Source organism: Cervus canadensis, chromosome 18 (assembly GCF_019320065.1).
Source record: "Cervus canadensis isolate Bull #8, Minnesota chromosome 18, ASM1932006v1, whole genome shotgun sequence".
In the NCBI taxonomy this organism is placed as follows: domain Eukaryota; kingdom Metazoa; phylum Chordata; class Mammalia; order Artiodactyla; family Cervidae; genus Cervus; species Cervus canadensis.
This window is the reverse complement of record NC_057403.1, coordinates 56,780,185-56,799,453: the sequence shown is the minus strand read 5'-3', so window position 1 is coordinate 56,799,453 and position 19,269 is coordinate 56,780,185. Positions and strand designations below refer to the sequence as shown.

The 19,269-nt window shown below is 60.5% G+C and overlaps 1 protein-coding gene across 2 annotated transcripts in view; it reads left to right on the top strand.

The window, feature by feature from the left end:
• LOC122421712 (c-Maf inducing protein) overlaps positions 1–17,858 on the top strand; it is a 204,790-nt gene extending 186,932 nt beyond the window's left edge. For both annotated transcript variants that reach the window (XM_043437945.1, XM_043437946.1), the window contains 11 exons: positions 3,032–3,097; positions 4,306–4,332; positions 4,622–4,670; positions 7,088–7,195; positions 10,073–10,189; positions 11,270–11,410; positions 11,750–11,797; positions 12,811–12,957; positions 13,772–13,877; positions 14,197–14,267; positions 15,889–17,858. In XM_043437945.1, coding sequence (XP_043293880.1) covers positions 3,032–3,097; positions 4,306–4,332; positions 4,622–4,670; positions 7,088–7,195; positions 10,073–10,189; positions 11,270–11,410; positions 11,750–11,797; positions 12,811–12,957; positions 13,772–13,877; positions 14,197–14,267; positions 15,889–15,942 — 934 coding nt within the window. In that variant the 3' untranslated portion in view covers positions 15,943–17,858. The remainder of the gene's footprint in view (positions 1–3,031; positions 3,098–4,305; positions 4,333–4,621; positions 4,671–7,087; positions 7,196–10,072; positions 10,190–11,269; positions 11,411–11,749; positions 11,798–12,810; positions 12,958–13,771; positions 13,878–14,196; positions 14,268–15,888) is intronic.
• Positions 17,859–19,269: the final 1,411 nt, after the last annotated feature.

Genomic DNA, 19,269 nt, shown 5'->3' with positions numbered 1-19,269 from the left:
GCACCTGTCGAGCTGGGTCGCAGATCTGCCGAAGTGCACTGTCTCCTGCCAGGTCAGGGCGGTCGCCCCACATCCTCAGAGCCACCCCGCCCTCATTTCCCGTATCCCCCCCTCACCGGCCCAGCTTGACTGTGGTGTTACCCACCCACCACCTCCCCACGCCCGCGAAAAGAAGTCCTCGGTCACGTAGGCGCTGAACCCCTCGTGGACTGGCGCGGGGCTGGAGGCCTGGGTCTCCTGCTCAGAGGGCCTCATTCAAGTGCAGCTTCTTCCTCGTCAGCTCCGTGACCTTCCGCCAGTGTCCTGGCCTCTCTGGACCTGTCCCGCCTCTGTAAATGGGTTAGGGGAGTCAGTGTGTGCTGTTTGGCCCGCAGGGTACATCAGAGGCCATGAGGATGCCGAAGGGCCCCTGGTCCACTCTCGCCTTCCTCCCTGAGCCCGGGGAGGCCTGGCTGTCCTGTGCTTCCCGGGGCTGGGACCAGGCTACTCCCAGCCCGGCCGGCAGCTCTCCCTGCACCCCCCAGTCCGGCCCTGTTCTCAGGGTGCTCGTGACAGGCGCTCTGCTGACCACGGGGGTCCCACCCCCATCCCGTGACCCTGGCCAGCCCCCGGGCTCCGTGCGCCCGGCCTCGACCCAACACTGCCACTGGACCCTCCAGACTGGTCACACTGGGCATTTGGGGCAGGTCCAGGAGCCAGCCACAGACTCGGAGCTGAGCAGGGCCGCAGCCAGGAAGGAAGTCTGTCTGCCCTCCCCCTTGTCCTTCGCCCCCGTCCTCCTCCTGGTCCTGCCTGAGCTGCCATGCTGGGCTGGGCACCCGCTTCCACCCAGACCCCAGCCCAGCCGCCCACTGGGCGCCAGGTGATGCACGCTGCTCACCGAGCAGTGTTGTGGACGTCCCCTTCGGTTCAGAAGCGAGCCCGGGCCAGGCAGGTCCTACCGGGAGCCCGGCAGGCACACACACTCCCCACCCAACCCCGGCTCTGGGCCTCTGACACCTACTCTGGTTTGTGGTGGTTGTTCAGCCGCCCGGTCGTGTCCGACTCTTCGTGACCCCATGGACTGCAGCATGCCCACCCTCCCTGTCCTCACTATCTCTTGGAGCTTGCCCAAGTCCATGTCCACTCTGATTATGGAGGATTTAAACATTGCTTAGAATTTTCTGTATTTAGCAGCATTTCCACACTGAGTGTTTTTTATTATCTTAGAGCACAAGAAAAACTAGTATGTGCCCCTTTTTGAGAACGGGAATGGGCCTGCCTCTGCAGATGCGAACAGTGGGCCAGAGCACAGACTCAGGAGCCAGGCTTCCGGGTGACTGTGTGACCTGGGGCCTGTGCTCACCAAGACTCAGTCTTTGGCTGTAGAATGGGGAGCTCACCGGGTACCCTGGAGGAACGCAGGTCCGATCCACACATGTGCCCGGAATAGCCTCTGGCTTGTGACGGGCACTGTCTACAGCGTTTGCACCAGTTATTCTTAAATTTCTCTGGAAACCATGAGTACATCAGTGACAGGTGGGGGCTGGGGGAGGGGTTCAGAGGGAGACGAGGCACCTACCAAAATCGGCAATGGCAGGTCTGAGGTCAGGGGTTTCCATGTCCTGACGGGGGCTCCCTGAGCCCAGCCCCCCCCGCCCCGGGCAGCGGATACCCAGCCTCGGGTACTGCAGTCTAAGGACCTGGCTGGGTATCCTTGCTCCCAGCCTCCCAGCTGCCTGATCTCGGCCAGGCTGGGAGGCATCCCGGGCCTCACTTCCTCACCTGGGGGGCAGGTATGATCCTCCCGTCCTCAGGAGCCTGTCCTGGGGACTCAGAGAGCCCAGCTGGGCCCACTCTGAGGACTTATCTCAGGCCCACAGGCCTTTCTGGAAATCCTTTCCTGTGCGTCCAGGGCTTGCGTTTTTCCTCGGCACACTCCAGGGTGTGCGCTGGACTCCAAAGGCTGCCGCGTTATCGCCGCTTTATGTGGAGGAAGTGGGGCTGGGAGCACTTCCCACCCGGGGGTTATCTAAACTGTGCTGGGTGAAAAGATCTTCCTCCTTTTTTGGGAATGAAGTACAGGCAGACACACGGCGTGTAGACAGATACTATGTGCTGAGAGCGCAGTCAGGGGAAAGTGCTGAGAAAGCTCCTTGGGGCGGGGAACAGGAAGGCCCAACTCCGGGAAAGATTGAGAAACTGAATTCTGGGAATTCCCAGGGGTAGGGTCTGTGCTACCCCTGCTAGAGGCCCAAGTTCAACTCCTGGCTGGGGAAGTAAGATCCCACAAACTGCAGGGTGCAGCCAAAAAAAAAAACCACCCCAAAACAGAAAACCATCGAATTCTATATACAACGGAGTCCTGGGGCCATAGGACCAAGAATTAGGTCTGGGCTCTGGGGCCAGCCTCTGCCTAGGCCAGGCTCTCACAGAGACCCGGGGGCCTAGAAACAACAAAAGTGCATTTTCTTTCATTTCCGGGGGGGCTGGCACTCTGGAATCTCTGTGTGGCTACTGTTGGTTTTGTCTGAGGCCTCTCTGCTTGGCTGGGAGGTGGTCACCCCTCTTTGTGGGCCTGTGTCCCGAGCTCTGCTTATGGGGACACTGGTTGGATTGAATTAGGACCCGCCCCAGTGAGCTCAGTTTTACCTTGATCATGTCTTTGAAGGCCCCACCTCCGTAAAGCTACCATCTGGGGTCTCGGCGTTAGGCCTTCAATGTGTGAATCTGCAGGGGCGCGTTTCAGCCCATAGCTGAATGGTGGTCTGGGAGCTGGCTGCAGCAGCTGGGAGGTGGAGTCCGGGAGCTGGGTGGCTGGCCCGTTCGGTGGCCGCGGTCAAGTCTCTGGACAGGCTTGACAGGCTCCGCCACCACGTTGCAGATAACAGGTGCTTGTCCCTCGGGGTCCCTGGGAGCCGAGGTGACCGAGAAGAGTCGGGGCCGTGTGGTCTGTGCCTGACTCTCACCCCGTCTCTGACCCTCTGTGATGAGGCACCGTTAACCTCCCCGGGTCCAGAGCACACCTGACCGTCATCCCTTCTCTTTCCAGGTCGGACTATGATGACTGGAGACCATCTCTGGCCAGCCTGCTTCAACCCATTCCATTCCCCAAAGAGTAAGTCCCCCACACATCCCTGGAAACCTTTGGCCTAAGAGAACAGCCTCCATCGTCCACCCTGGCCTTAGCAGGGGACTGGTCAGGTCGTGGGACGCACCTGGGGACACCACAGATGACGGAGGTGGAAGTGTTGGTCCTCGGCTGTAGGGCCCCTGGCAATGTTCACCTCCTCACCCTGAGAAATGGGGCACCACCTCATTGCATGGTTGGATGGCTTTGCTGGGCCACGAATACAAAGCTCTCTGCACTGGCCTTCAGGCGGTCAAGTTAGCAGGTGCTTATGGAGCATCAGATGGAGTTGGGCGCCTGCCCCTCCTGTCTCCAAGGACCAGAGTGAAGATAACGCAGGTGGGACCACTCCATCTGGGGTATAGCCAGACGCTGAGCCCTCCCTTGTTATCCCCATGATGGTGATCTCCACAGTGAGCTGAGCCAGGAATGGACCCTTCGGTCTCTCTGAACAGTGCTCATCCCAGTATCGAATTTATTTCGGGGAAAAGAGGGAGAAAGCTGTCTGGTGGATGATGGCCCGAGGGGAAGGCTCTGTCTCCATCACCAGGCCCTGAAATGCCTGCAGGCCTCTGTTTTGATAGATGTGAAGCAGCGGGCCCCAGGAGGCCACCACGAGCTCTCTGCGGAGCCGATTAACGAGCCCGTGTTTATGAAATGCGGCCCTCCAAGGGGACATTACCCTCGGTAATTGCCCCATTTGCCGGCCTGGCTGGTCCCTGGAGCCCCCAGGATGTGAGACCGGAGAAATCCGACTCCCGAGGGCAGTGGCGTCATTGGCTGCAGCCCTGGCCCCACGGCCCGGGGGACGCACCCAACAGTGAGCCATGATGCAACGCTGCCCCGGGAACGGTCCCCGACCGCCGCTCCGATGCGAGCCGGTAATTAGCGCGGCCGTGCCTTAATGGTGGAGCGATTAACAGACACACCTGGGTCCCTGGTGCCCACGTGCAGACACACGCACGTGCACCCTGCTGAGCGCCGCTCCTCTCCACCGGGGTGGGCCCCAGGGGCTCAGCCTGTTCCCGTTCTGACCCACGTGGTGTCGAGTCGGGACACGATGTCCGTGTTGCCCGCTCAACTTCCTGTTCGCTCCTGGAACCAGGCCTGCCATCCCCAGAGGCAGGCCTGTGGGTTACTGTGCTGTCGTCGCGAGCGCCCCACTCACTGCAGTCTTCCCCTTGTTTCTGTTCCAGAGCTCTCGCGCACGAGAAGTTCACCAAGTGAGTATTCGGGCAACACCCATTACCCCCTTCCGGGACACATGTCCCCTGTCCTGCGGGCATCCCCCAGTGACCAGCCACCCTTTTGGCCGGTCCTCCACACTTGCGTCTGGGGAGGTGAGGATGGCGCCCCTAGAAATTCTCCCGAGACCCGTGTCCATCCAGGCCCGTCTGGGCATCTCCTGATCCTGCCAGCTCAGCCGGCACCCCACCCCATCCTCAGCGCCCCCATGCTGGTCCACCCTAGCCAGGACCTCAGGCATGACTGTCCCTACACCGTCTCTTTCAGGGAACTGAAGTACGTGATTCAGAGGTTCGCCGAAGACCCTCGACAAGAGGTGAGGCCGCCCAGTCCCTGGCGAGCACACTGTCCTGCAGCAGGGCGCCTCCCTGACCCCCTTGGGCATCCCGACAGTTCACATGGGCCCCCTGCCTTCACTCAGACACAGCCCCTGTCCTGTGTGTCCGAGCCCAGCCCGTGACGCGAGCATTCTCCTGTAAACACGGGCTCACCAGAGGTGCTTCCCAGCAGTGGTTTCTCCTTGGAGCACAGACAGGCCTCGCTTTGGGGCCAGGCCAGCACCAGGGCTCCTAACCGCATCTGAGGTCGCGGCACATCCTCTCTGCCGTTCTGAGGGTCAGCGGGCCAGGACAACACTGGGCTGGGATCTTCCCGGACACGGTGGCTGAGGGCCGCCCCGAGGGGCCACTCCCTGCCTCCAGCAGCTGGCCTTCAAGGGCAGCGAAGCCTTGCAGCCCAGAGCCCCTGCATGTGAACGGGGACTCGGAGTGGGCTGGGTGCCCACCCCAGCCGTGCTCCCATCACGTCAGTGTAAGGGCAACTGCCAGCCTTCGTGAGGGGCTCACCCCATGTCAGGCACACACGTGTGCTCATTTAATCCTCATAGCAGCCCTAAGAGTAGGTGTTATTATCACCCCCATTTTGCACCAGAATCACCCTCCTTTCAGAGTTGAGAAAACCAAGGGTACCTGCCCAGGGTCACAGGACGGGTGCCCTGGCTGGGACGGGAGCCGCACCCTGGGAGTCGGGTTCCGGAGCCTGTGTAGGACCCAGCCCTGCAGCGCGCACACTGGGTGAGGGGGGAGAGGGGCTGCAGGGGCTGCCCTGGGGGTCTCAGGCGCCTTCTCCGCACGTGGAGTCTGGGACATGAGGGGGACCTGGGCATCCCCAACAGAGCCAGAGGACGAGGAAGGCAGAGGAGGTGGGGGTTATTCTCAGTGAGGCCGAGGCCACGCTGCAAAGCCTTGTTCTGGAAGGATCCGGAAGGATCTAGTTCTAAAGCAGCATGATCCCACCCTGACTCTAAAAGTGGTCCTCAGGCACGAGCAGCAGACAGAGCTTCTGAGCGTCCGGGTCCCAGGGATGGCCTCCGCCGCTCTTAAACCTGAGCCGTGCCCTGCTGGAGGCAGTCTGAGTCCTCCCGGAAAGGGAGGCTTCATTCCAGACTGACTTTGATGTTGATGAATGAAAGCAGTGCCAGCTGCTTCCCAGAGCGGAGCCGCAGCCCGAGCGCCGGGAGCGGCCTCTCCCAGCCGGGGTCGCCCCGCGAGGACACGGCCCACAGCAGGCTCGCCCCGCCTTGCCTCCCTCTCCCGCTGCCTCCCCTCTCCCCATCCCTCTGCCCTCCTCCCCTCTTCTCCATCCCAGATGGAGCCAGTGGCGGTTTTCTTATAAATCATTTGCTGGGTCTGCTGCACAGAGTCCCGTACTCTGGATCTCTCGTTTCTTTGAAGTAGCTCAGTTGACGTTCGGAGGGGAAATCAGAGCCTGGCCGCCCCTGCACGCTGTTTACTTGTGCGGGGGTTGTGATCAGGGAACTGTCTGTGAGTAAGTGGCTCTTGGCAGCAGGTCGGCCTTCACTCCTGAAGGAAGTGATGGGGCTCTCGCCTCCCTCTCTGCTGAGGAAGAGGAGGAGGAGGAGGAATACAGGCCTTTGTCTGTCTCTCTGCAGTCACAGCGGGGCCAGGGTGGGTGTGGGGTTCCTCCCCACACGTGTTTGCACACACGCACGTGCCCACAGGCGGACACACGGCACTCTGGGAAGGGAGCTGACAGCCACAGAGAGAGCTGGGGGCATGGAGATTGCCCATGCTCTGCCCAGACCATTTTTCCTAAAAGAGGGCATCAGGGTCCCAGAGAGAGAGAGGGGTCAGTGGGGCAGCGTCCACACAAGGGGACGGCGCCCGTGAGGGTGGAGCAGGGGAGAGGCCGACCCCCAGGGTTGGAGAGACAGATGCCCCAAAAGTGAGGGTGAGGAATGCAGGGAGTGGACACCCCAGTAGTGAGGGGGCGGGGCGGAGGTTCAGAAAGAGCAGAGTGTGAGAGCGGCGACTTGGAGACACAGGGCCGGTCAGAGGCCCCGACAGACAGAGGGAAGAGCAGCGTCCCCATCAGAGGCACAGGAGAACGCTGTGAAGGTCCCTTCACCTCTGCCCCGACTTGGCCCCAGACTGGCTTCATTCTGGGCGACTGGACTAGCCAGGGCGTGGCCGTCCATCTCTAGGAGCTGGTGGCAAATGGCTGGAGTTCCCCCGTGTGTGGTTATCAGTTTTTCCCTAAAGGCCTTCCCTGGATTAGGAGAAGGCTGGGCGTATCTGGGCTAAACCAGGTTGAACAGATTCCTGGAGCATGAGCGTGGGGCTCATCCGGGCCTTGGCTGTTGGCGTGTGTGGGTCCTGGGCCCCCGTCATCGCGGGTGCGTGGGACTGACCGAGTGCGTCTCCTCTGCTGCAGGTCCACTCGTGCCTGCTGAGCGTGCGAGCCGGCAAGGACGGCTGGTTTCAGCTCTACAGCCCCGGAGGGGTGGCCTGCGATGATGACGGGGAGCTGTTTGCCAGCATGGTACGTGGGGCGGTGGGGGGGGCACTGGAGCTCTGTGTGGGCGCTGGGTTCACCCCTTCTGAGCAGTGAGATCTGCCCCGTGCCTGCTGGGGCCTGCCCCGAAATTTCCAGGCCGTAAGGATGCTAGTGATGAAGGCGGTGATGGCGACACCAGCCCCGAGTGTCACCTTCCCATGTCTCACCCGAGTGGGCACTGAGCCAGAGGTGCCCCATTTTACAGATGAGGCGCTACCCGCTCAAGCTACTGGGTTCACTCTGCACCCCAGTGCTGTGTAGGTTCAGGGGACCGAGCGCTGACTGGTAGAGGGGCCCCAGAAGTCGTTGCAGGTCCACCCGCTTGTCTGATCCTTGCACCGAGATGTCAGGGTCGGGATGAGCAGCCCACCTTGGAGATGAGGGCTCTAGAGGTCACCAAACCCATAAGCACACCCTTTTGGTGGCTTCCGGTCCTTTCCCCGTGCACGGTGGCCAGCACCTCACCTGACCACGCACCATCTTTCTTCGTCTCCACGGCAACCCATTCCCTTAACTACTTCTGTGTTGACAACAAGCACAGAGGGGAGCAGTGGCGTGCCCGAGGTCACACAGGCCTCTGGCCTCCACGAGCCTCCCTGCGCCGGGCGCACGCTGTCCGGAGCCGCCCTCCTTCCAGCAGCAGAGGGAGCACAAACGCCCCTTCCCCAGGGCAGACGCTCCTCCAGGCAGGCGGTGCGCTCACCGAGCCCGCTTCCTGACACAGCTCTGCTCCACAATCACGCTTGTCCCGGAGCGTGAAAAGGCCAAGCCTCGGCCAGCCATGGCCAAGGTCGCAGCCCTGCCCCGCGCTAGCCTGATGACCTTGGACCAGTATCTTTCCACTCTGGGCTTCAGTGTCCTCGTCTGTGAAATGGGGATCGTAGTCCTGGCATCTTGGGATTACCTTGGTGATTGTGATACTAGATGCGTGGCGCCTGGCGCTCTGTCAGCGCACGCCAGTGATGGCTGTGTTTCCTCTCATCTCTGCTGGGCAGCTGGTTCAGCGGGGTGAGCAGCTTGTAATGCCCTCTGCCGTGAACTTAGGGTGGTGTTTGCGCTGTGACAGACCCCAGCGCTGCCCCTGGATCCTTGCTTGGAAAGGGGCTTATTTTTAGGTTCCTTTTCTTACGCACTCACTCACCACAGCTCGCTCACCTGCTGCCTGAAGGCTCCCTTCAGAGTGCCCTGTGCATCCTGGAAATGCCAGCCTTGCCTGCCAGCACCAGCTCTCTCTCACTTCTCCTGGGCTCCTCTGATGTCACAGCGTCACCATGGCAACGTTTCATGGTGCCCCCCCCCCCAATGCAGTGACTGTGAACGAGAGAAGCGGGAGCTGGCAGCTCCCCAGCCTGAGAGATCGCATTTGTGAGCCAGAATTGTTAATGATGGAGCGGAAAAGGGTCTATGTGGGGAAGGAAGCAGGCGGCCCCTGGATGGCGGTGCAGCGTTGCCATGGAGACACGTGGCTCGGACGCCGTCCCCTGGACGAGGCTGCCGCTTCCAGCCGTGGCCGGGCATCTGCTCCACTGTGAAGTCAGGAAGCGCAAGCCAGGTGGCTGGGGACCCTGACCCTGAGCCCCACCCACTGGTGTGCTGGGAAGCAGCACAGACCCCTGTGCCGAGCGTAGGTGATTTATGGCATCATGGTGCTTCCAGGGTGCAGCGAGGGGCGTCAGCCACACGCACACATACATCCACTCTTTCTAAGATTCGTTGCCCAACTAGGTCATTATGGAGTCCTGAGCATAGAGTTCCCTGTGCTAGACAGCAGGTCCTCACTTGTTAGCTGTTTCATACACAGCAGTGTCAATCCCAATATCCCAGTTTGTCCCCCGCCCCGACCCTTTCCTGCCAGTAACTGTGTGTGTTTTCTACATCGGTGACTCCTGTTTTGTATGTAAGTTCATTTGTACCCCTCCTTCTTATTAGATTCCACATATACGCAGTATCACAGGATGTTTGTCTTTCTGCATCTGACTTACTTCACTCAGTATGACAATCTCCAGGTCCACCGAAGAAACACAGTTTTCTTAACAGCTGTCCCGCACGTAACCCAGACAGAGCAGAATTGACCAGTTCTGGGATTTCTGGGGCAGGCGCCTTCGGGGCCTTGGGGGGCACTGGGGGTGGGGAGACAGGGCTCCACGACATCCCCGGCCCCGCGGGTGCGACCGGGCCCTGTGCACCCTGAGCACGGGTCTCCAGAAGTTCCTGCCAGGCGTGACCCTGCTGAGAACCCAGGGCGTCAGATGTCAGCACAGCCCCGAGGGCAACGGGAGAGGGGGCTCCTGTGTGTGTACAGGGCGCGGGTAAAACGCACATACCGTGAATCCTGCCACCTTAACCGCTTTTTTATGTTTTACTGAAGTATGGCTGATTCACAGTGCTGTCTTCATTTCCGCCCGCCGGAACCCTTTCTACGTGTCCAGTCTGTTAGCAACAAGTGCCCTGACACCGTCCTGCAGTCATCACAGACCTTCATCTTCTCAAACTGAAACTGACCCCTGTCTACACTCACTCACTCCCCGCTGGCCCCCACCTGGCCCCCCGCCCGCCCCCTTCTGTGTCTGCGGTCTGACTCTGCATCCCTCCCAGGAGTGGACCCTGCAGGGCGTGTCCTTCTAGGACTGGCTGACCCCAGGCAGCGGTGACCACAGGGTTCATCCCCGTGGGAGCCAATGTCAGAGGGGTCCTCTGAACCCCCGGGGAGGGTCTGGTGATGGGTTCAGATCTGCTGTCCAGACAGGGTGTGGGGTGCGTCTGGTCAGCATCTTCCGGCCTCAGTCTCTGGGCCACAGGCAGGCACCGCGGGGCGCAGCCCGTGGCGGTCGCGCCCCTCACCTGGCCCGTGTCTCCTCACAGGTGCACATCCTCATGGGCTCCTGTTACAAGACCAAAAAGTTCCTGCTCTCCCTGGCGGAGAACAAGCTGGGACCGTGCATGCTCCTGGCGCTAAGGGGGAACCAGACCATGGTGGAGGTGAGGAGCCGGCCCCACGCCCTGGCCAGGCGGCCGACTCTCCCAGGCCTTTGTCCTTGCTGACGCAGCACCTTCCAGGAGCTTCCAGGCGCCCAGAGCTACTGCAGGAGCTGGGCCATGGCAGCAGACGAGGCAGCCCTCCTGATCCTGGCGGGGCAGGAGGCCCTCGTCAGACTGTCTGTTCATTTCACGTTCATTTAACTCGTGATCGTCTGTCGGTCCCAGGGATTGAGCAGGTTTCTGTTCTGTCTGCCTTTTGCTGCAGAACAGACCGCCTCCAAGCGGGGGCTCCAAACAGTGATGCTCATCTGTTTTGCTCCTGGGTCTTCAGATGGTTGGGCTCTGCTGACCGCTTCTCACTGTGGTCTGTCATGGGGTGGCGGCAGATGGGGGCGGGCGGGCTGGGTCTTCCTGAGGCTGCCTCCTCTGCATGTCCAGCGCCGTCCTGAGGGGACTCAGCCCACGGAGACGGAGCAGCTGGGGCTCCCAGGCCACTGTCGGCACTGCAGCCCTGGCCTAACCTGTCCACTCGCCAGCCCCGGGCACTCGGTCACCTCTCTGTTCCCCAGAGCCCCCAGCAGCCTGGGGCTCCCAGAGCCACTGCAGAGAGACCAGGCAGAAGCCACGTCTCTCCTCTGGCCTCCACCTCAGGGTCAGGCAGAGTCACTTTCTAGCCACCAGAAGGGGGTCAGCTAGGCTAGACCCAGGGGCAAGGACAGGAGTTAGACTTCACCTGTTGGCGGGGAGGGCGTCAAGCAATCAGAAAGCCGAGGGGAGAGAGCGTGGTCTGTCTCTCGGGCTCCCCCAGCCCCCGGGCCTGGCCACATCGTGCGTGCGCTGTTGGCCAGGTGCTGCCGGGCGTGCCCATGACACGGAGAGGGCACCGGGGCAGGCGATCCCCCAGCATCGTGCAGAGGGCGGGGGGAGGACAGGACCTCCGATTGCAGGACGCCCCGACCCCGGCCCTCCGCAGGCGCGCGGGGCTCTCGGGACAGGCTGAGGGTTGGGCCCCCGCAGCCTTGGTGGAGCAGCCCTGCCCGGGGTCCCAGCCGGTGGTGACGCTCCGCCCGGTCTCGGCAGATCCTGTGCTTGATGCTGGAGTACAACATCATCGACAACAACGACACGCAGCTGCAGATCATCTCGACCCTGGAGAGCACGGGCGTGGGGAAGCGCATGTACGAGCAGCTGTGCGACCGGCAGCGGGAGCTGAAGGAGCTGGTGAGAGCGTGCGGCTCCGCCCCGGGACCCCCGCCCCACCGGGGCCTCTGCCTCCCCGACTCCTCTGATGTCCCAGAGCCCCAGGGGCCGGCTGGGCTGGCCGCCCCCTCTCCCTTCAGGGGCCTTCACGGCCTCAGTTCCCTGCTCTCCTGCTGGTGTTCCTTGGAATCGCCTCTCTGATAAACCACCTGCACTCGGGCCTGGCCTCGGGGTCTGCCCTGAGACCAAGACCATCATGTTGTCTGCCGCTGCTGCCCTGAGAGGTGTTCACTGGAGGTGGGGGTCCAGGGGGGACGCTCAGGGAAAAGTGGGTCCTAACCAGCTGGCTTCTCTTTGCAGCAAAGGAAAGGCGGGCCCACCAGGCTAACACTGCCCTCCAAGTCCACAGTGAGTTGGTTTCCTCCTGGAGGCTGGGTGGAGGGAAGAAGGTGGGCTAGTCCTCCCTGGAGGGGAGCAGCAGACAGCCTGTCTTGGAGGTGATGGGGAGAGGGGAACAGGGACTCAGCCGTACTTGACAAGCCAGCTTTTCTAGGCTAGAACTGTGTTGCAGGAAACCAAAAGTGATAAAGATTACATGTTACAAGTTATTCATAATGATGACAATAATAGCTCACATACGTTGTGCATTCGTGTGCCAGATTCTGTGCTAATAGTTCATTTTATCTTGACACTAAGCTTATCAAGTCGGTGCCTCTTTCCTTCTCCATTTTATAAGGTCTTCAGGGATCTTAGTTCTTTCCTCCTACTGCCCCCCTGTCCTTGGCACGTAGCTTCCACTTCACAGTCCAAAAGAGCTGCTGAAGCTCCAGCCATCTCATTTCCATTCAAGCCATGAGCAAGAGGCAAATAACACCCCTCTTCCCTTTATGGACCTTCCTGGACGTTCCAATGGACACATCTGCTTATATATCATTGTCTGGGTTTAGTACATGGCCCCATCTAGCTAGGATGTTAGCCTTAATTCAGGGCAACCAGTTGGCAGCTAACACTCAAGGATTCTATCACAAAGATGGAAGGGACCCTCAGCGACCTCAGAATCTAATGCTCACATACTCGCTGATCCCCACAGGCCTTAGTGTTGAGGGGACCTCAGTGTTTGCAGGCAGGGAATGGGCACAAGCCTGGGAAAGAAAGAGGGTCAGACACACACACACACACGCACGCTGTGGGAGGGACGTGGCCTAGGAACCCCCAGTGGTGACTCAGGGTGTGACTCAGCGCTCCCAAGGCTTTCTCCAGCCAGACAGATGCCACCCACAGAGACGTGGAGGCAGCCCCGCCCTCCTGGACAGCCCACTGGGCCATGCTGTCCCCCCATTTAGAGCTCTTGATGGGGAGGTGGTGGTGGGGAGGCCCCAGGCCTCCCCTGAGACCCCGCCTGCCCATTCACCCACCTGCAGGACGCTGACTTGGCTCGTTTGCTGAGCTCTGGCTCCTTCGGAAACCTGGAGAACCTCAGTTTGGCCTTCACCAACGTAACCAGTGCCTGCGCTGAGCACCTCATCAAACTGCCTTCTCTCAAGCAGCTAAACCTGTGGTCCACTCAGGTACGCATGGCCTGCCCGCTGTCCACTGCGCCCTCCTCTGTGCCCACCCTGCACCCCTGCCCCAGGCCTGCCCTGCACCATCCTCCATGGCCAGCTTTCTGCCCAAGACCCGTGGGTCCAGCCGCTTGATCCCCACGCCCCTCTGCAGCCCAGCACCCGCGCCCCCCAGGGTCCCAGGCCAGAGGAGGGCTAGGCCCCCGTGAAGCCCAGCGGCCCGTCTCACAGTTGGAGCTGCCGAGGCCCAGAGCAGGGAAGGGACATGCCAGGCAGAGCCTGGGGGAGCTGACGTGGGTCTCAGGCCCCCGCCTGGGGAGTTGCAGGTGGCCTGTGGGTCTCCTCCGGGTGATGATGAATGCAGGGCACACAGTGCCCTCTGTCCTGCCCACACCAGTCTGGCTCTTAAGCACTCATCACCAGCACGTGTGGTCTCTGTGAGGTGCAGGCCCACCGACACCACCTCACAGCCGGGGCCCCCAGCTGCCCCCCGTCCTGCTCGGGGAAGGACCGTCTCGGCTCCCACTCAGAGCCGCAAGTCGCTGGGTTCACAGCCTCCCTTGACAGATGGCAACACCGACTCTGGTGGGGGAGCAGGGCCTTTGTCGGGGCCACGGCCCCAGCAGACCCGGCCTGGTGTGAACCCAGGTCAGGGAAGTGGAGTCTCTGAAATGACTGAGGGCAGCCTGTGTCTAGCGGCGTACAGGCCATGGGCCTCAGGCCTGGGCCAGGTCCCGTCCCCTTCCTGGGCCGCTGCCCCAGCCCCAGGTGCCCGGGGGGGCCCCAGGCGGGCCCCAGACTGAGGGCGTCTGTCCCGCAGTTCGGAGACGCCGGCCTGCGGCTCCTGTCGGAACACCTCACGATGCTCCAGGTGCTGAACCTGTGCGAGACGCCCGTCACCGACGCCGGCCTGCTGGCCCTCAGCTGTGAGTCCACGCGCCCATCCCCCGTCCTCTCTCCATCCCCACTGCACACGGGGCACCGCGTGCTCACCGAGGACCTCCTCCGGGCCAGGAGCAAGGCGGGTGACTCTCCCTGCCCTCCTGGAGCTGATGTCGTTGAGGACAGGAAACATGAGCGAGGCCCAGCCCACCCCCTCACATGGTCACAGCCCCGAGGGCCGTGGTCACAGCGGGGTCCCTTTGGGCCAGTCCACAGTGGGCAGCAAGCCCTGGGGACACTGGGGTACAGGTGCCCCTGGCGGGGTCTCACTGACCTGATGACTGTCTGTCCGTTCCCATACAGCCATGAAGAGTCTCTGCAGCTTAAACATGAACAGCACCAAGCTCTCGGCAGACACCTACGAAGACCTGAAGGTAATCCCTTCCCCCACTCCTTCCTGCCTTTGCACGTGCAAAGGTCCTGAGGCAGAGAAGGGTCGGCATGCACTGGCTCTGCAGCAGATGTGACTAGAGAACAAGATTGGGGCCAGACGGCATCAGCCCTTACAGGTCGCGGCAGGACCCTGGATTTTTATTTGAGTTCAGTAGAAAGCTTGCCGAGGCTCCGAGAAGGGCAGTGCATTATGCTAAAAGCTTGTTCTGGCTGTTAGGTGGTGAACGGGGTTTCTGAGGGAGAGTACAAGCGGAGGTAGTGCCACAGAGTAGGGTTGTAGGACTGGAACTGTCACATGGGCGAGAGTTGGGACCGGCCTGCTGTGCTTGGCTGGCAACTTAAAACTGGGGAAAGACAGAGAATCTGAATGGTAGAAGGCAGACACGTTTGTTTGTTAAAAAAAAAAAGCATGTCTCATCAGGGCCGGAGATTCCCAGGCCCAGTGCCCTGGGAAGGAAGGGCTGGGCCAGGAGACACAGTGCCATGAGTGCACTGGCCCCTGGGCACCCTGGAAGCCCACCTCCAGCATGGCCCCCTGCCCGCCAGCTCAGTCTGACCCACAGCCCAGGGCTCGCTCACTGGCCAAGCCTCCAGATGGCCTTCAGAGCACCTACTGTGTGCCAGGCCCATGCTGAGAATGGGGGCAAGAAGGTGCAGCCAGTTTATCCCTACCCAGGAGAGAGCTCAGACCCAGCGGACAAACACGCGCAGCAAACTGAGGGAGGTCAGGGCTTGGGGGCCAGCAGGGAGGGGACCACCTGCTCGGCCCACCATTGGGCTGAAGGAGCCTATACAGAAAGGAGGAGTTAGAAGTGAGCCTGCCGGGCAGGCCAGTGCGCAGGAAGCTGGGGAGACAGGATGTAAAGGCAGGAGACCAGCAGCCTCTCTGTAGAGCAAAGGCTTGCCATTAAAAAAAAAAAGTCAACTGTTTATAAAAGAAGGCAGAGCAGGAGTACGGCTGGGCGGCAGGGGTGGGGAGCAGGAAGCCTCCCTGAGGAGCTGCAGGTGGGACTGTATAGTCCAGTGACATCCCGTCAGAGAGCCTGGGTGTGAAGGCTTTCTGCCGACCCCCAGGAACCTGCAACTCAGGGATCCTCCTCCATTCTCCTCGCCCAACTCCTGGCAGCCTTGAGGGCACATTATCATAGACAAGTGAGAACAGTCTGTGTGCTGAGCACGCAGTGTGGTCTCACACAGGGCGCTCTGGGTTTAGTCCCTCGTCCCATCCTGTGAGCCACAACTGGACCTGGAGTCCCTCCACAGAGGAGGAATTCCGCTCTAGAGGCCCAGACTCTGCCCATGGGCACGTAGTCTGCAAGTGACAGCGGAGGGCACACACCTCAGGCTCCCCACCCCCAGAGCTAGTGATTTGAAGCCCCTCTGGGCTGTGGACGTGGACTCACCAGCAGCCGTCACCTGCTATCCTGGGGCTGGCCACATCCCACCTGCTGGGTTCTCCCCAAGGTCCCCCAGTTCTGGGCTTCGGAGCCCCAGGCAGTGACAAAGTGGGGAGGGCTCAGTGGGAACGGTAGTCACTGGTGTACAGGTGGAGCTCCGCGCCACTAGGTTCTGGAAGGGACCGGATCCTTCTTGCTCCCCCAGGCCAAGCTGCCCAACCTGAAGGAGGTGGACGTCCGCTACACGGAAGCCTGGTGAAGCTCCCGTCGGCAGGAAGCAGTTTGCAACCGCAACTCACAACTCCTGACTAATAGCCGTAGAGCAGCGGGTCTCGGGGTCCCACCCCCGTCCTGGCTGTGAGATAGATGGGGGAGTCTTTCTGGGGGCAGAGGGCGGAGGGGGGAGGGGTGGGGAGGGGGGGTCCGTAAGCACGCCCAGCCCCCGCCTGATTCTTGTAGCTTCATAATCGGAAACCTTGACCTGATCTAAAACGGACTTCGTAGCAACCGGAGAGTGGCAGTGGGTGGGGGAGAGGGTGGGGGTGGGGGCTTGGGGAAGGGGGACCCTTTGTGGATTTTCTTTGCCTTTGTGTTCAATGCTGTGTGGGAACCGTCAAGTCCGACCCCACATCACGCGACCCCACTGGGCCCAGAGGCCGAGGAAGGATGCTGTCCTCCTCCGAGGCCCGCCGAGAACTTGCCCCACCATCGCCATCGGACAAGACCCAGTCCCATCACCCCACCCGTCCTGTGTTCTCGCCATTGCTATGCAAAGTGATTCTTGTTGTACATAAGATTTAAATAACGCGCCTATTTAAGAAATGTTGACAAATTGCAGGTCTGGGACCTGCCTGTTATTTATGAAGTCTTTGACCCGCCCGCCCGCCCACCCGCCTGCCCGCCGGCCGCCCCTGGCGTGTAGTACTGTACAAACCAGTCAGCTGGTAGTGGTAGTATTCTTGTTATTTTTTTAAAGGAAACAAACAGACGGAAAAGAAAAAAAAAAAAGAACCTCCTTGGAAATTTAATTGCTTTTTTTGTAACGGATTCTGTCTGCTAATGCTCTCTTGTCCGTCCGTCTGTCCGTCCCCCTGCCCACCCCGCCACCGTGCATTTTGATTCCAGAAGTCTCCAGTTTCCTCACAGGGTGGGGGTCAGACTGGGGGAGGAGAAGTGGGGTCCCCACATTGTCTTCTTGCTCCTCTAAGGCCCCATCGTCCTCTCGGCCCCCTTTTACGAATCTGGAGGGGTGGGGTGCTAACCTGTCCCCCCGTCCGTCCCGTAAGAGAGCTGCCCCCACCCCCTCCCCCCGAGCACTCCCGTCTCTGGTGGCCTCTGCCATCCCCCTCCCGACTGAGACTCTGCCGCCCGTGGCCTCCCCGCCGTCCTGTGCCTCCCGTGGTCCCTCATGCATGCCCGCCTTTCTGCATGGTCTCTTGGGAGAAGAGAGACATCTCCTCCACCGGCCTGACTGCCCACCCCATGAATGTGACCACTGCAACGCAGACTCCCTCCCGCCCTTCTCTGCCCCCCCACCTGCCCCAAAGACATACCCACCTCCGTTTCTTTTATAAACAAGCCCTCACTGTACAGAACAGCCCTCATGGTTTACTTGGGGTCCCCTCTCCCCCAAGCCCCGTCTTCTGTTGGTTTAGCACAAATACTCCCCTCTTTCAGCACCTCCAGACCTAACCCCCAGTCAATGTAATTGTTTTATATATATTTAATCTTATTCAATGGAAACCATGCTTTTGTCGTTTTATACTTTGCTAGGTAGACTTTATTAGCCCCCCCAACTATGCCCTCATTTTTTTAAAAAAGGAAAAAAAAAAGAAATTGGGTTTCAGTCTTAATTCATTTTCTGTGCCAGGTTTGATTTCGTGCGTGCGTGTGAATGTGTTCTGTCTCGTGTTTTGTTTTTGTTGTTGTTGTTTTCTGTTGTTTGGTTTTGTTCGCTCCCCTCTGGTCCCATACTTTACAGCACTCTGGTGCAGGAAGAAGCAGAAGCAAAAAAATAAAAAATCTAAAAACAAAAAAAAAAGAAGAAGAGCCGAGACATGCCACCTTTTCCCTTCGCACTGTTGCTTTTCCTGATGGTTAATACTACTGTCACGTAGCTGTGTTCAGAGATGTGAAAAACTTTCAGGCAAAAATAAACTGTAAGTGACTCATTGACATCTGGCCTTTCTGTGTGGCTTTGAGGGGGCCTGGTGCGGGGACAGGAAGGGCCAAGACCTAGGCCAAGAGTTGGGGGGCTCACAGCAGAGCCTCTACACCCTCTTGTCAGTGTCCAGGGCTCCATACCCTGCACACTTGGGAGCCAGATCTTTGTTGTGGGGCCACCCCGGGCTTCAAAGCCAGGTCCTCAACCCCCACGCACTGGATTCCAGGAGCACCCACCCCCACCCCAGCAGATAGAACAACCAAAAATGTCTCCAGAGGGTGCCCAGTGCCCCTGGGGGACAGTCATCCCCAGGAGAGAGCCTGGCTCTCCACCTGTGCCGCAGGACCCCCAGGGACGCTCTAGTCCAGTGAGGTGCCTGGGAAAATGCAGGGTCTGGGGTGGGGCCCCAGACTCTGCATTTCTGAGGAGCTCTGGGCGACATAGATGCTTCCACCCAGCCTCCTCTGCCCCCTAATCCCCCTACACCATCTTCCAAGCCCTGAGGACGCTCTGCCTCACCGCACACCTGCTCTCACTTCCCGAGACCGTTTCAGCTGACCTGCGCGACGCCCTCTGGCCGATCAGGGAAGGCAGGTGCCCTGCGGGAGGCTCGGGACAGCCCAGACTGGCAGGGCCGGCAGGCGCTTCGGGACCTCCCGTCTTCAGGCCAGATGGGCCGGAAGTCACGAAGGCCCGCTGCAGGCCGGGGTGCAGGGCCTCAAGGCACCGCAACCCGCCACCTTCCCGCCCAACAGAGGCCCTGGCTTAGCAGGCGCTCATCACCTCCCAGAGGAAACAGAGGACCCTGCCCTCTGCCCTCCGCTGTCACCTCAGCTCCTCCGGCCCAGCGGGAAGAATGCAGACTGCCGGGCGGACGCAGGGCCAGGGGAGAGGGCGTTTCCTCCCCCGTGCTGTTCTGTCAGGAGCCTCCTCTTCCCTGAGATTTGATTCCAGCTCCCACAGAACAACCGCCACCTTCAGCCTAGGCCTGGCAGATCTGCGGTAGTCCCAGGAGCCTCACTTGACTCAACCCCGCCCACCCACGTGCCTCAGAGAGCTCTCGACCCCACCCATCCACAGCCTCGCAGCTCTTAGCCCCGCCCGCCCACGTGACTCGCAGCTCTTAGCCCCGCCTACTCCACATGCCTCACAGCTCCTGAACTGGAAAGCTCTCCGCTTGCGGAAACTGAGTTACCCGGTGTCTTCCCCTTGCCCCGCTGACCTACACGTGGAAGCAGCCCCTGCTGCAAGTTTCTGGACCTCAGCATCCCTTGTCAGGTCGCTAACCGTAGCCCTGCCCCACACCCCCACCCCCCACCCCCAGGAGTTAGCCCGTCCTCACACGCTTTGCACAGCCCACCAGAGTGGGCCTTCCGTTTCATGCCAAGACCCTGCTTTCCTCCACCAACACACAAGCAACCC